This window comes from Myotis nattereri (assembly GCF_964212035.1).
Source record: "Myotis nattereri genome assembly, chromosome: 3".
NCBI classification, from domain to species: Eukaryota; Metazoa; Chordata; class Mammalia; order Chiroptera; family Vespertilionidae; genus Myotis; species Myotis nattereri.
Window position 1 is genome coordinate 115,906,681 of NC_138077.1, and position 12,675 is coordinate 115,919,355.

Below are 12,675 nucleotides of genomic sequence, written 5' to 3' on the forward strand. Positions count from 1 at the left end.
ATGCATATGAGCATAATCAATGGACACAGACGCGGGGGAATGGGAGCTGGTGAGGGCATGTGCTGGGGTGTGGGAGTAGCTGGGGAGTGGTCAATGGGGGGAAAAAAGGAGACTTATGTTTTACTTTAAACCAGTGGTTCTCAACCTTCCTAATGCCACGACCCTTTAATACAGTTCCTCATGTTGTGGTGACCCCCAACTATAAAATTATTTTTGTTGCTACTTGATAACTGTAATTTTGCTACTGTTACGAAGCATAATGTAAATATCTGATATTCAGGAAATATTTAGGGGACCACTGTGAAAGGGTCGTTCAACCCCCAAAGGGGTCTCGACCCACAGGTTGAGAACCGCAGCTTTAAACAATAAAGACTTTAAATTAAAAAAAGAAAGAGAGTAGCAATAAAAGACCAAAGTAGAAAGAAGGAAATAATAAGGATCAGAGAGGAAATAAATGGCATATAATGACAAAAAAAAAAAAAACCCACAAAAGATCAATAAAACCAAGAGCTGGTTCTTTGAATGGATAAACAAGATTGATGAACCTCTAGCCAGACTCACCGAGAAACAAAATGAGATGACCCAAATAAACAAAATCAGAAATGAAGTAGGTGAAATAACTACTGACCCCACAGAAATACAAAGGATAGTAAAAAAAAAAATTACTATGAACAACTGTATTCCAATACTAATGGACAACCTAGAAGAAATGGACATATTCCTAGAAAAACACAACCTTCCAAAACTTAGGAATAATCAGAAAACCTGAATAGGTTGGTAGCTACTGAAGAAATGAAAATAGTAATAAAAAATCTTCCAGCAAACAAAAGGGCTGGTCTGGACAGCTTCACAAGGGAATTTTACCAAACATTCAAAAAAGAACTAACACCTATCTTCCTCAAATTATGGCAAAAATTCAAGAGGAAGGAACACTTCCATGCTGTTTCCATGAGGCCAGCATTACCCGAATCCCCAAGCCAGATAAAGACACTCCAAAGAAAGAGAAATATAGGCAATATTGCTGATTAACATTGATCCAAGTCTTTATGCTCAATTAATATTTGATAAAGGAGGCAAGAGCATGCGATGGAGTAAAGACAGACTCTTCAAAAAATGGTGTTGGGAAAATTGGACAGATACATGCAAAAAAATCAAACTAGACCACCAACTTACACCATAAACAAGAATATACTCAAAATGGTTAAAAGATTTAAATGTAAGTTGTGAAAAATATAAAAATCCTAGAAGAAACCATAGGCAGCAAAGTCTCAGACATCTTTGTAGCAATATGTTTACAGTTATATCTCCTAGGGTTACTTGGAATCCATTGGTGATAGATTAGGGAGGCAGCTGGAAAGCAAAGCAGGAAACCTCTGGGACTGGATAAAAAGTAAAATGATTGACACATGCTTCCTTTACAGATGGGTGTAGGATAGTTAACAGTCAACAATTAGGAGAAATCAAGAAGACGGCAAAGGTAAACACCTGAAATAGTTGCCTCTCACTACCACTTCAAAAATACAACTACAAGATAAAACGGACATCATCCAGAACCACAGGAAGGCTGGCTGAGTGGAAATTCTACAATTAGAAGGAAAGAGGAAAGCACACTGAGACTCAGAGGAGGCGCGGAAGTTAAGTGCAGAGGTACGGAGGTGCACGCGAAAAGGGCTGGCATCTGAGGACACGGTTGTCTTTTTCAATCAGGAGGGAGTCACAAGCTCCCGTTTGCTCTGAACTCCAGTTCCGGGTGAGTCTCTGGGGACCCATACTCATACAGGGAGAAACTGGACTGTCTGGCATCGGGCAGAACTCGAGGGCAGCTTTCTCTCAGAGGTGTTTACAGCAATAACCACAGGACACTGAGACCCAGGGCCTCTTAGGGCAGAGCTGAGGATCAGCCATAGATGTTTGCTCTGCCCTGTTGATTCCCTGAGACCCCGCCCCACCCAAGCTGTGTGCAGAGGCTTTTGCATATGAATGGCCTGGCCCTTTGCAATCTAAAATTACCTAAGAAACTGAAGCTGGGCCAGAGAGACCCAGAACATCCAAAACAAGGCCCAAGGCCCCACAGCAGCTTGCATTACTTCACAGCTGGGCCTCATCTGGGCACCTCCAAACCCCAAACAAAGAAGAGGAATCTGCAGATCTCTCAATAGCTCCTGCTGGGTAGCCTCAGGCAGAGGCTAGATTAGCACCTCCTTAGAGATCCAAGAGCCAGTGTACCCAGTAGTCAGAATGGGACCATCCAGATTACAACTCCTCAGATCCATAAGGGACACACTCAGGGGGCAGACTCAGAAAGCACCAGAGCCCGACTGAAGCAAGTCTTGCCCCATAAGGGTGTCTCCAGCACAGAAGTTCTTCCACCATAGACACAGCTGAATCTCATAGCCAAATGGCCTGGAGGTCAATTCCTCCCACTGATACCATCAACAATCAAGGCTTAACTACAACAAGACTGTGCACAAAGCCCACATAGGGGTGCACCAAGAGTGTCCACCTCAGGTAATTGGAGAGGCTGAGCCATTGGGCGCCATAGAACACCTAGCACAGAAAGACACTCTATCAACACAGGGAAGCAGCCAAAATGCGGAGACAAAGAAACAGGTCACAAATGACAGAAATGGAGGAAAGCAAACTACTGGATATAGAGTTCAAAACCACTGTTATAAGGTTTTTCAAGAATTTCCTAGAAACCACTGATAAGTTTAGTGAGACCCTCAAAAATCTAGTGAGACCCTAGAGGATATGAAAAAGGACCAACTAGAAATTAAGCATACACTTACTGAAATAAAGAATATTATACAGAGACCCAACAGCAGACTAGAGGATCGCAAGAATCAAGTCAAAGATGTGAAATATGAAGAAGCAAAAAACACCCACTGGATCTCTCTCCCTTCCTCTCTGTAAAAAATCAATAAAATATATTTTAAAAAAAACACCCATTGGAAAAGAAAAAAGAAAAAAGAATCCAAAAATATGAAGATCATGTAAGGAGCCTCTGGGACAACTTCAAGCATACCAACATCAGAATTATGGGTGTGCCAGAAGAAGAGAGAGAGCAAGATATTAAAAACCTATTTGAAGAAATCATGACAGAAAACTTCCCCTACCTGGTGAAAGAAATAGACTTACAAGTCCAGGAAGTACAGAGAACCCCAAACAAAAGGAATCCAAAGAGGACCACACCAAGACACATCATAATTAAAATGCCAAGAGCAAAAGACAAAGAGAGAATCCTAAAAGCAGCAAGAGAAAGAAAATCAGTTACCTACAAGGGAGTACCCATACGATTGTCAGCTGATTTTTTAACAGAAACTATGCAGGCCAGAAGGGAGCAGCAAGAAATATTCAAAGTGATGAATAGCAAGAACCTACAACCAAGACTACTTTACCCAGCAAAGCTATCATTCAGAATTGAAGGTCAGATAAAGAGCTTCACAGATAAGAAAAAGCTAATGGAGTTCATTTCCACCAAACCAGTATTATATGACGTGCTGAAGGGTATTCTTTAAGAAGAGGAAGAAGAAGAAAAAGGTAAAGATAAAAATTATGAATAGCAAATACATATCTATCAACAAGTGAATCTAAAAGTCAAGTGAATAAAAAATCTGATGAACAGAATAAACTGGTGAATATAATAGAATCAAGGGCATATAACGGGAGTGGACTGATAATTCTCGGGGGGAAAATGGTGTGGGGGTGGGGTTAGAGACTGGAAAAAAATCGTACACCTATGGATGAGGACAGTGGGGGGTGGGGGGGTAAGGGCAGACGGTGAGGTGGGATCCGGTTGGAGAGGAGCTATGGGGGGGAAAAAGAGGAACAACTGTAATAATCTGAACAATAAAGATTTAATTTAAAAAAAATTAACATGATAACAATAACAATGAGGGAATTTGTGGTCTGCTCCTGGCACCAGGGTTGTGACCTGAGGAGTCCAGAAAAAGGGAAGTTATAAGTTACCCTGACATTCCACAAATATGTTATCTTAGATGCAAAAAGACAATAGGCTCAGTAAAAATCAAAGTTGATCTTTATCAGCGAAGATGCTGGCCTAGGACCTGACTACCAAATATAAACTGCTTTTTAATTAAAGGTTTTAATTTCAGACCATCCTTTGTGGTTACTTTAGGTCTCTTGAATTTGCAAGGCCACCACACAGGCCTTTCCTGAGTTAGTCACATTAGCATGTCCCTTTACTTGTCCCTTATCATCCACAACTGTTAACTATCCTGCAATGTAGTCAGCAAACTTTCCCCCCTCTGCCTCTGCTCAGGGATTCCTGGTGGCAGGTCTTCTTCGAAGATGAACCCCCAGGGGGAAGCAGTGGCAGTAACTGAGGCTGAAGTTGGGAAATACTGTTTCACAGGTGACCTTTATAATGGTTTGTTTGAAATCTGCAATTAATGCCAATGTCCAACATACCCAGAAGAAACATACTAGAACATTAGTGAACAGTATGGGCTCTAAAATCCCTTCGTGGTGACAGAGAGAAGACGCCCCCCTGCTAAGGTTGAGTCCGTCTTGAGGCTGAGAGAAATTCTGGCAGAGATAACACTTGAAGTCTGACTCTTCAATGTAGTACACAGAGTGACATAAGGACAATGCTGGATTCACTACAGAATGCGTGAAACTTACAGTGCTACCAGACAGCAACTAAGTGAGGTAAATATAAGGCTGCCATTCTTCCACACTACCAGAGTGAAAAAAATCTCAAAATTAAGGAAAGCTTTAGACAGTCATTCAGACAGGTGGTCATGTGGCTCTTTTGATGTCATTAAACTGTGTCCTTTTCTATGTACTGGGAAACAGGCAGTTTCTACTCAAGTTAATCATATCTATGACACAGCAGTTCAGATCCTAGGCATACACCCAAGGTAAATTAATGCATATGTCTACACACAAAAAGGAAGTGTTAAAGTCTCATAGAAACTTTATTCATAATCATCCAAAACTGGAATCAGCCTATATTTCCATCAAAAGAGTAGCAATTAAACAAATTATAATATATTCAGTTATATGGTGTATAGTAATAGAATAAATAAACTACTGACTGTTGCAACTCTATCAATAATGTTAAAAACACTATGTTGAAAGAATAAAGCCAGATATGAAGGGGTACATAATGATATGATGCCATTATATAAGGTTCAAGATTAGGCAATACTTATTTATGGCAATAAAAGTTAAAACATTATTTGCCTAGACATGGGTTAGTGGTGAGGAATTAACTGGAAAGAGGTAGGATGGGACTTTCTGAGGTGAAGGAAATGTTTCTGTCTTGATCTGGTGGCAGTTATATGGGTGTATCTATAAACAAAAATTCATTAAGATGTAAACTTAAGATTTGTGCATTTTATTGTATGCTAATTATGCCTTGATTTAAGAAAAAAAACACACCTCTATCTGGTAATACCCATTAAATATTACAGTCTAACCTTACACTTAAAGAAAATTTAAAAACCCACAGCGCCTTGAAAATTAAGTAACTCTCAAATTCAGACTTGGATGTTGGGATGGAATTCCAAGGTGAACTGTCCAAACTGGTGACATCAACATATGCTTCTAACAGGTGGCATGTTTACAGAAGCTCGGTTCTTCTCATTCTTGGGAAGGTATTCCTCCAAATGTCATGGATGACAAGCTCAGAACACAGAATCACTAACTTTGGATGAAGAAAGGAAGGGTGGTTCCTGGTGACTTGCCCCAGGTTTTCCTTCAGTGGCACCTCTCAATTTCCTATCTTTGTGGGTGCCCACAGGATCAGGAAGCGACCTCCCGGATCTGGGGAGGCCCCTTGGCTGAGCTGCCTTCTCACTGTTCTTCCTTCTGGTAACATCAAGGCGGAGTCCTGCCAGAGCCTGGCTATAAGGAAGGCATATTCTGGCACAATACTAGCATTATTTGTTCAGTTCCACTCAGGATATAGAGAGCCATGCAAATAAGGCCTCTTTTTTGCCTGAACAAACATACCTATCATAAGTGACTAGAGATCCGTTCCAAAGCACTGAGTATATAAAACCTGTGTGAGTCCTTTCATTTACTTGTCACGTTCCTCTGTTGGAACCCAAGACAAGATAGAGAGAATGGCTAATGATAAGGTGGAGAAGAAAAAGGAGTTAGAATGGGCCTTGATACCCCCAGCAGAAGTTTCCCAAGTAGATGGGATTGTTCTAGAGAAGAATATGTGCAACAGTTGGGATAAAATCTGGAATTTTGAAGCCAAGCCTGACGACCTGCTCATTGCTTCCTATCCCAAAGCAGGTATGTAAATAGGCATGTAGGATTGCAGCTAAGTTCAAGGGTGGGGTGAAACAGTGTACTTGCCTATAAATCAGATAGAAAGGCAAAAGATCTGAAATTTTTCTACAAAACTATGAGTGTTTTATTTAAAGATAGAGTACTTGATTTATTAAAAACTAGAGGCCCAGAGCACGAAATTCATCACGGGGGTGGGGGTCCCTCAGCCTGGCCTGCACCCTCTCCAATATGGGACCCCTCGGGGGACTGCTGGTTTACAGGGATCGGGCCTAAACCGGCAGTCAGACATCCCTCTCACAATCTGGGACCACTGGCTCCTAACCACTTGCCTGCCTGCCTGCCTGCCTGATCGCCCTTAACTGCCTCTGCCTGCTGGCCTGATCACCCCTAACTTGCCCCCCTGCCAGCCTGATCACTCCTAACTGTCTCTGCCTGCTGGCCTGATTGCACCTACCTTGCCCCCCTGCTGGCCTGATCACTCCTACCTTGCCCTCCCTGCCAGCCTGATCGACCCTAACTTGGCCCTCTGCCAGCCTGATCGCCCCTAACTTGCCCCCCTGTCAGCCTGATCGCCCCTAACCGCCTCTGCCTTGGCTCAGCTTAAGCCACAGTCTGGCCTTCCTCTGCAGGAGGAGACCTGGTGTATCAGGGGAAGGTGCCGCCCCCATTACCCCACTGCTTGTGCCACTGCCAGCCTGAGCCCTTGCAGCCGCTGCGGCTTTGTCTGGAATGTCATCTGGAAGACGTCCGCCCTAATTAGCACATTACCCTTTTATTAGTATAGATATACAACTAGCTAAATTATATTCTGCAGGTCAATACATGCATACTAATAATTTTTCCCATTCAATTATAACTTTTCATGAATCATCTAAACACCAGAGACTAGCACCAGGCATAGTGATAGACAAAATGTTCATTATATTTGCCCTGATGACATTTACAATCCAATCTGGAGGACATTAAATCATTAAGCAAATCAAAGATGTAGGTCTTTGGTTACAATATGTGCTAAAGGCACATAAACATGGAAGCAATAATGAGAAAATATTGGCAGGTCCTAATTTAGATTAAGGAAAGTATCGTAAAGAAACTCTGAACTACTGTGATTATTACACAGGTAGTTGATTAGTCTGATAGGGCAACTACAACCCAGTACTGGGTGGCTTAAACAACAGAACTTCAATGTCTCACAGCTACTGGTCGGTCACGTAGGTATATATATATATATACACACACACACACACACACACACATACATACATACACACACTAGAGGCTCGGTGCACAAAAGTTTGTGCACTCGGGGTGCGGGGGGGTGTCCCTCAGCCCGGCCTGTGCCCTCTCGCAGTCTGGGACCCCTTAGGGGATGACCACTTGCTGGCTTAGGCCTGCTCCCTGGGGGATTTGGCCTAAGATGGCAATCAGACATTCCTCTGGCAGCCCGGCAGCCCAGCAGCCCTCGGGGGATGTCCACTTGCCAGCGGGGGAGCAGGCCTAAACTGCAGTCAGACATCCTTAGCGCTGCTGAGGAGGCAGGAGAGGCTCCTACCACCACCGCTGTACTGGTAGCCATCAGCTTGGCTTGTGGCTGAGCAGAGCTCCCCATGTGAGAGCGCCCTGACCACCAGAGGGCAGCTCCTGCATTGAGCATCTGCCCCCTAGTGGTCAGTGTGTGTCATAGTGACTAGTCATTCCCAGTCTTTCTGCTGTTAGGGTCAGTTTGCATATTACCCTTTTACTATATAGGATAGAGGCCTGGTGCATGGGTGGGGGCCGGCTGGTTTGCCCTGAAGGGTGTCCCAGATCAGGGTGGGGTCCTGCTGGGGTGCCTGGCCACCCTGGGTGAGGGGATGATGGCTGTTTGCATCTGGTCGCACCCCCTTCAGGGTGGGTGTCCCCACTGGGGTGCCTGGCCAGTCTGGGTGAGGGGCTGAGGGCTGTTTTCAGGCTGGTGGGTGACTGAAGCTCCCAACCTCTCCTTTTTTTCTTTTTTCTTTTTATTCTGGGATTTATTTATCTTCTATAGCTGTCACTGGAGCTGAGAGCCAGCTCCAGCTCTGAGGCCCGGCTCTAGCTTGAGGCCTTGGCTGCTGAAAGCAGGTATCTGGGGTTTGTTTGGCTTCTATAATTGAAACACTGTTGCAGTTCCAGCTCTGAGACCTCGGCTGGCTGAAAGCAGGTATCTGGTGTTTGTTTAGCTTCTATAATTGAAACATAGTTGCTTTCGGAGTTGTTGCTTTCAGGCTCAGAGCCGAGCTGTGGCAGGCGGGGAAGCTTGGCTTCCTCCATCACTGGAGCAAGCAAGCATCCTGTTCGCTTCAGCTGCATGGCTGCGGGCCACCATCTTTGTTGGCAGTTAATTTGCATATCCTGCTGATTAGCCAATGGGAAGCATATCAGAGATACGGTTAATTACCCTATTTGTCTTTTATTAGATAGGATGCCATTTAACAAAGAAAAATCAACCAAAAAAATGAGTTCGTGTGTCACCTCTGACACGTGTGTCATAGGTTCACATCACTGGACTAGTGGGATTTAGCTCTCCTGGAGCTAGAGGGAATAATTAGTGGTGAGTGTGAGGCATGATGTGCACCCCCTATAAACAGGATTAATTGCAAGGCAAGTCTGGAGTATGAGGCAAGGAAGTCTGTCAGAAGCCCTTGGATGGTCTGGACCAACCACTAAGGGAGTCTGAGTTTCCTGAGATGCTCACAATGTCTACAACAGCAAAGCCAAGTCTAGAAGCAGAGTCTGCAAAGGAGGAGGGCACTTCCTTTGAGGGGCTCAGCCACCCTCAGAATCCAGGAAAGTCAGCAGATCCAGTAACCTGTATCTGGCAGACCCAAACATGGAGTTAGGACAATAAATTGACAAAGAGGCAACAAAACTGTCAAAGTTGAAGCAAATTCTGATTCCAGGGGGGGAAGCAGGAGAAATTGGTTTTAGTTCAGAGTAGAAACCAACCAGGAGCTGAGCAGATATGGCACCAGAGTAGAGTCTAGATGGGGACCATTGGACAGCACCCAGGGACCATCATCAAGGTACTAGGGAAAGGGGAACTAGGACCTCAGGAAACCCACATGAGGGTACCATGACAAGAATAGCACCTTTCTCCCCCTCAGGTTACCTGAGCAAGATGCTCTCACATGTACTGGTTCTGGCCCTCCAGGTATACTAACATCAACACAGTAAAAAAAAAATAAAACATTTAATATTTATTTAGTGCTGACTGTAAGTTGGGTTCTGCCTATTTTCTAATTCTTAAAACACATGAGAATAATTGGTGGCTCAATGAAATTTATATAATGTATCAAAACCACCCAAATCATGCATACCAGAGATAGTATTGGAGTCCATCAGATTCCACAGCCTCATACACATCCAAACCACCATGCTTTCTCCCTGAGAAATAAGACCAGGTCACCCACATGTCCCAGAAGTCAATCAGGGGGAGATTTTCTGGGAGGCTGAACACTGTAGAGGCCAAGGGGGCTCGGGTGTGAGAGGAACCGCCCTCCCCACCCCAAATCATTAAGCAGTTAGTAGATGAGTCTATAGAAAGAAAGAAATATTAACCCCAAATGGAACAAAGGTTATTTTTCCATTTAAAACCAATTCAACCTTCTTGTAGTTGTTTAATATTACATTGAGTCTTTCTTTTCCTTTTAAAGAGAAATTAATTCAATCTATATTCCTCCAGTTTGTGGATTATTTGTAATTCGTACTTTCCCTTTCTAAATTTCTTTCCTTTTCACATTGGAACAATTTCATGTTTCTAAAAAGAAAAAATAACCAGACGGGAAACAAAATTATTTATTAGCAGCAAGGGTTTAATTGTAAAAGTGAGTGGTTGTGAATTTCTGTGATTTTCCTCAAATGGAAATATTTTAAAAATAAACCCCTATTATTACATATAATAATTATTTATATAATCGTTTTCTAAAAATACAATGCATATTTAGATTTTCAAAAACACATCATTGAAAGATAAAAATGAATGTCACATTTCTTTCCTTTTTGGTGAGAAGATCTTAATAATTGGTTTCAATTCAACATAGTAAAGTAACATAAATGCAGTATTGATAGACAAATTAATTCCTGCTGTAGACAAGCTGTTTCTAAATTGTAAATTGCAGAAGATTAATAATTAGTTCCTTGGTTCTTCATTCTACTCTTAGGAACTACGTGGACACAAGAAATTGTAGATTTGATACAGAACAACGGAGATATTGAGAAGAGCAAACGGGCTCCCATACATCTTCGACAACCTTTCTTGGAGTGGGTAAGAACAACAAACTCTGGTAAGTCTCCAATATAAAAAAAAATCATAAACTTTACATAAAGATGGGAATTTGGGAGTAGAGACTCTGAAAGTCTACTACACTAAAAAAATGAAAAACTTCTTTTGGTCCCCAATTCTAAACACTGAATAAAAGTTATCTTTTCTTGTGCAAATCTAGATAAGTCCCTTAACTTATTTAGCCTTAATACTTAGTAGAGAAACACTATCTCCCTATTAAATGAAGTGTCAGTGAGTTACAAGTGCCAAGGAATGTCCCCCAATAGAGCTCCTGCTTTTACATGTGGGACCCCAGTGCCAAGGCCAAGGTCAGGGAAGCCTGGCACCAAGGACACCAGTATTCAAAGTAAGAATTCACAATGCACTTTTTTTAAAATAAAATTTATTACTCTATTTTTAAGATATAATTCACATACCATAAAATTCAGCCTTTTAAAGTTACACTTTTCAGTAGTTTTTAGTATATTTACATGATTGTGCAACCATCATCCCTATCTTATTCCAGAATATTAAAACAAAACAAACAAAAAACCCTGTATCCATTAGCAATCATTCTCTATTTCCTCTTTCCCCAGCCCCTGGCCACCACTACTCTACTTTTTGTCTGTATGTCTTTGCCTTTCTTGGATATTTCGTCTAAATGGAATTACATAATACATAGCCTTTTGTGTCTAGACTCTTTTACTTAGCATAATGTTTTCAAGGTCATCATGTACCATATATCAGTATTTATTCTTTTTTGTGGTTAAATAACACTCCATTGTATGGATATACCACATTTTGTTTATCCATTCATTAACTAATGGATACTTGAATTGATTCCACTATTTGGTTATTTTGAATAATGCTGCTATGAACATTCAGTTACAAGTTTTTTGGGTAGACATATGTTTTCAACTCTCTTGTGTGTATACCTAAGAGTTGATTTGCTGGTTCATACAGTAACTCTATGTTTAACTTTTTGAGGAACTGCCTAACTGTTCCCCACAAGCAACTGTATATATGAGGGTTCCAACATTTATTATTGTCCAACTCTTTGACCATAACCATCCTAACATGAAATGGTATCTCTTTATGTTTTTATTTTTATTACCTTAATAAATAATGAAGGTCGTCCAGAAGGTCGTTACAGAAGGTTTTTCCACTGACATCTGGTCTAATTAGCATATTAGCTCTATATTATATAGGATTTAAAATGTTTTTTTCAATCTTTATTGTTGAGATTATTACAGATGCCCCTCTTTTCTCCCCCCATAGCTCCTCTCCACTCAGTTACCATCCCACCCCAGGCCCTTGCCACCCTATTGTCTATATCCATAGGTAGTGCATACATGCATATAAGTTCTTTGTCTATTCTCTTCCCACACCCCCCACACCCGCTTCCTTCTGAGAATCATCAGTCTGTTTCATTTCCATGCCCCTGAGTCTATTCCATTCACCAGTTTATTCTGTTCATCATATTTTTTATTCATTCGATTTTTAGATTCACTTGTTGATAGATATATATTTGTTGTCACTTCGTTGTTCATAATTTTTTATCTTTACCTTTTTCTTCTTCTTCCTCTTCTTAAATAATACCCTTCAGTATTTCATATAATACTGGTTTGGTGGTGATGAAGCTTTTTCTTGTCTGTGAAACTCTTTATCTGACCTTCAATTCTAAATGATAGCTTTGCTGGGTAGAGTAATCTTGGTTGTAGGTTCTTGCTATTCATCACTTTGAATATTTCTTGCCACTTCCTTCTGGCCTGCATAGCTTCTGTTGAGAAATCAGGTGACAGTCATATGGGCACTCCCTTGTAGGTAACTAACTGTTTTTCTCTTGCTGCTTTTAAGATTCTCTCTTTGTCTTTTGCCCTTGGCATTTTAATTATGATGTGTCTTGGTGTGGTCCTCTTTGGATTCCTTTTGTTTGGGGTTCTCTGTACTTCCTGGACTTGTAAGTCTATTTCTTTCACCAGGTAGGGGAAGTTTTTTCTGTTATTATTTCTTCAAATAGGTTTTCAATATCTTGCTCTCTCTCTTCTTCTGGCACCCCCATTATTCAGATGTTGGTATGCTTGAAGTTGTCCCAGAGGCTCCTTACACTATCCTCATATTTTTGG

At 41.6% G+C, this 12,675-nt stretch overlaps 1 protein-coding gene across 1 annotated transcript in view; it reads left to right on the top strand.

The window, feature by feature from the left end:
- Positions 1–6,092: 6,092 nt before the first annotated feature.
- LOC308515666 (sulfotransferase 1C4-like) overlaps positions 6,093–12,675 on the top strand; it is a gene marked incomplete at both ends in the record, with an annotated part of 38,429 nt that continues 31,846 nt past the window's right edge. Inside the window, 2 exons of the mRNA XM_081086183.1 lie at positions 6,093–6,270; positions 10,449–10,571. Coding sequence (XP_080942309.1) covers positions 6,093–6,270; positions 10,449–10,571 — 301 coding nt within the window. The remainder of the gene's footprint in view (positions 6,271–10,448; positions 10,572–12,675) is intronic.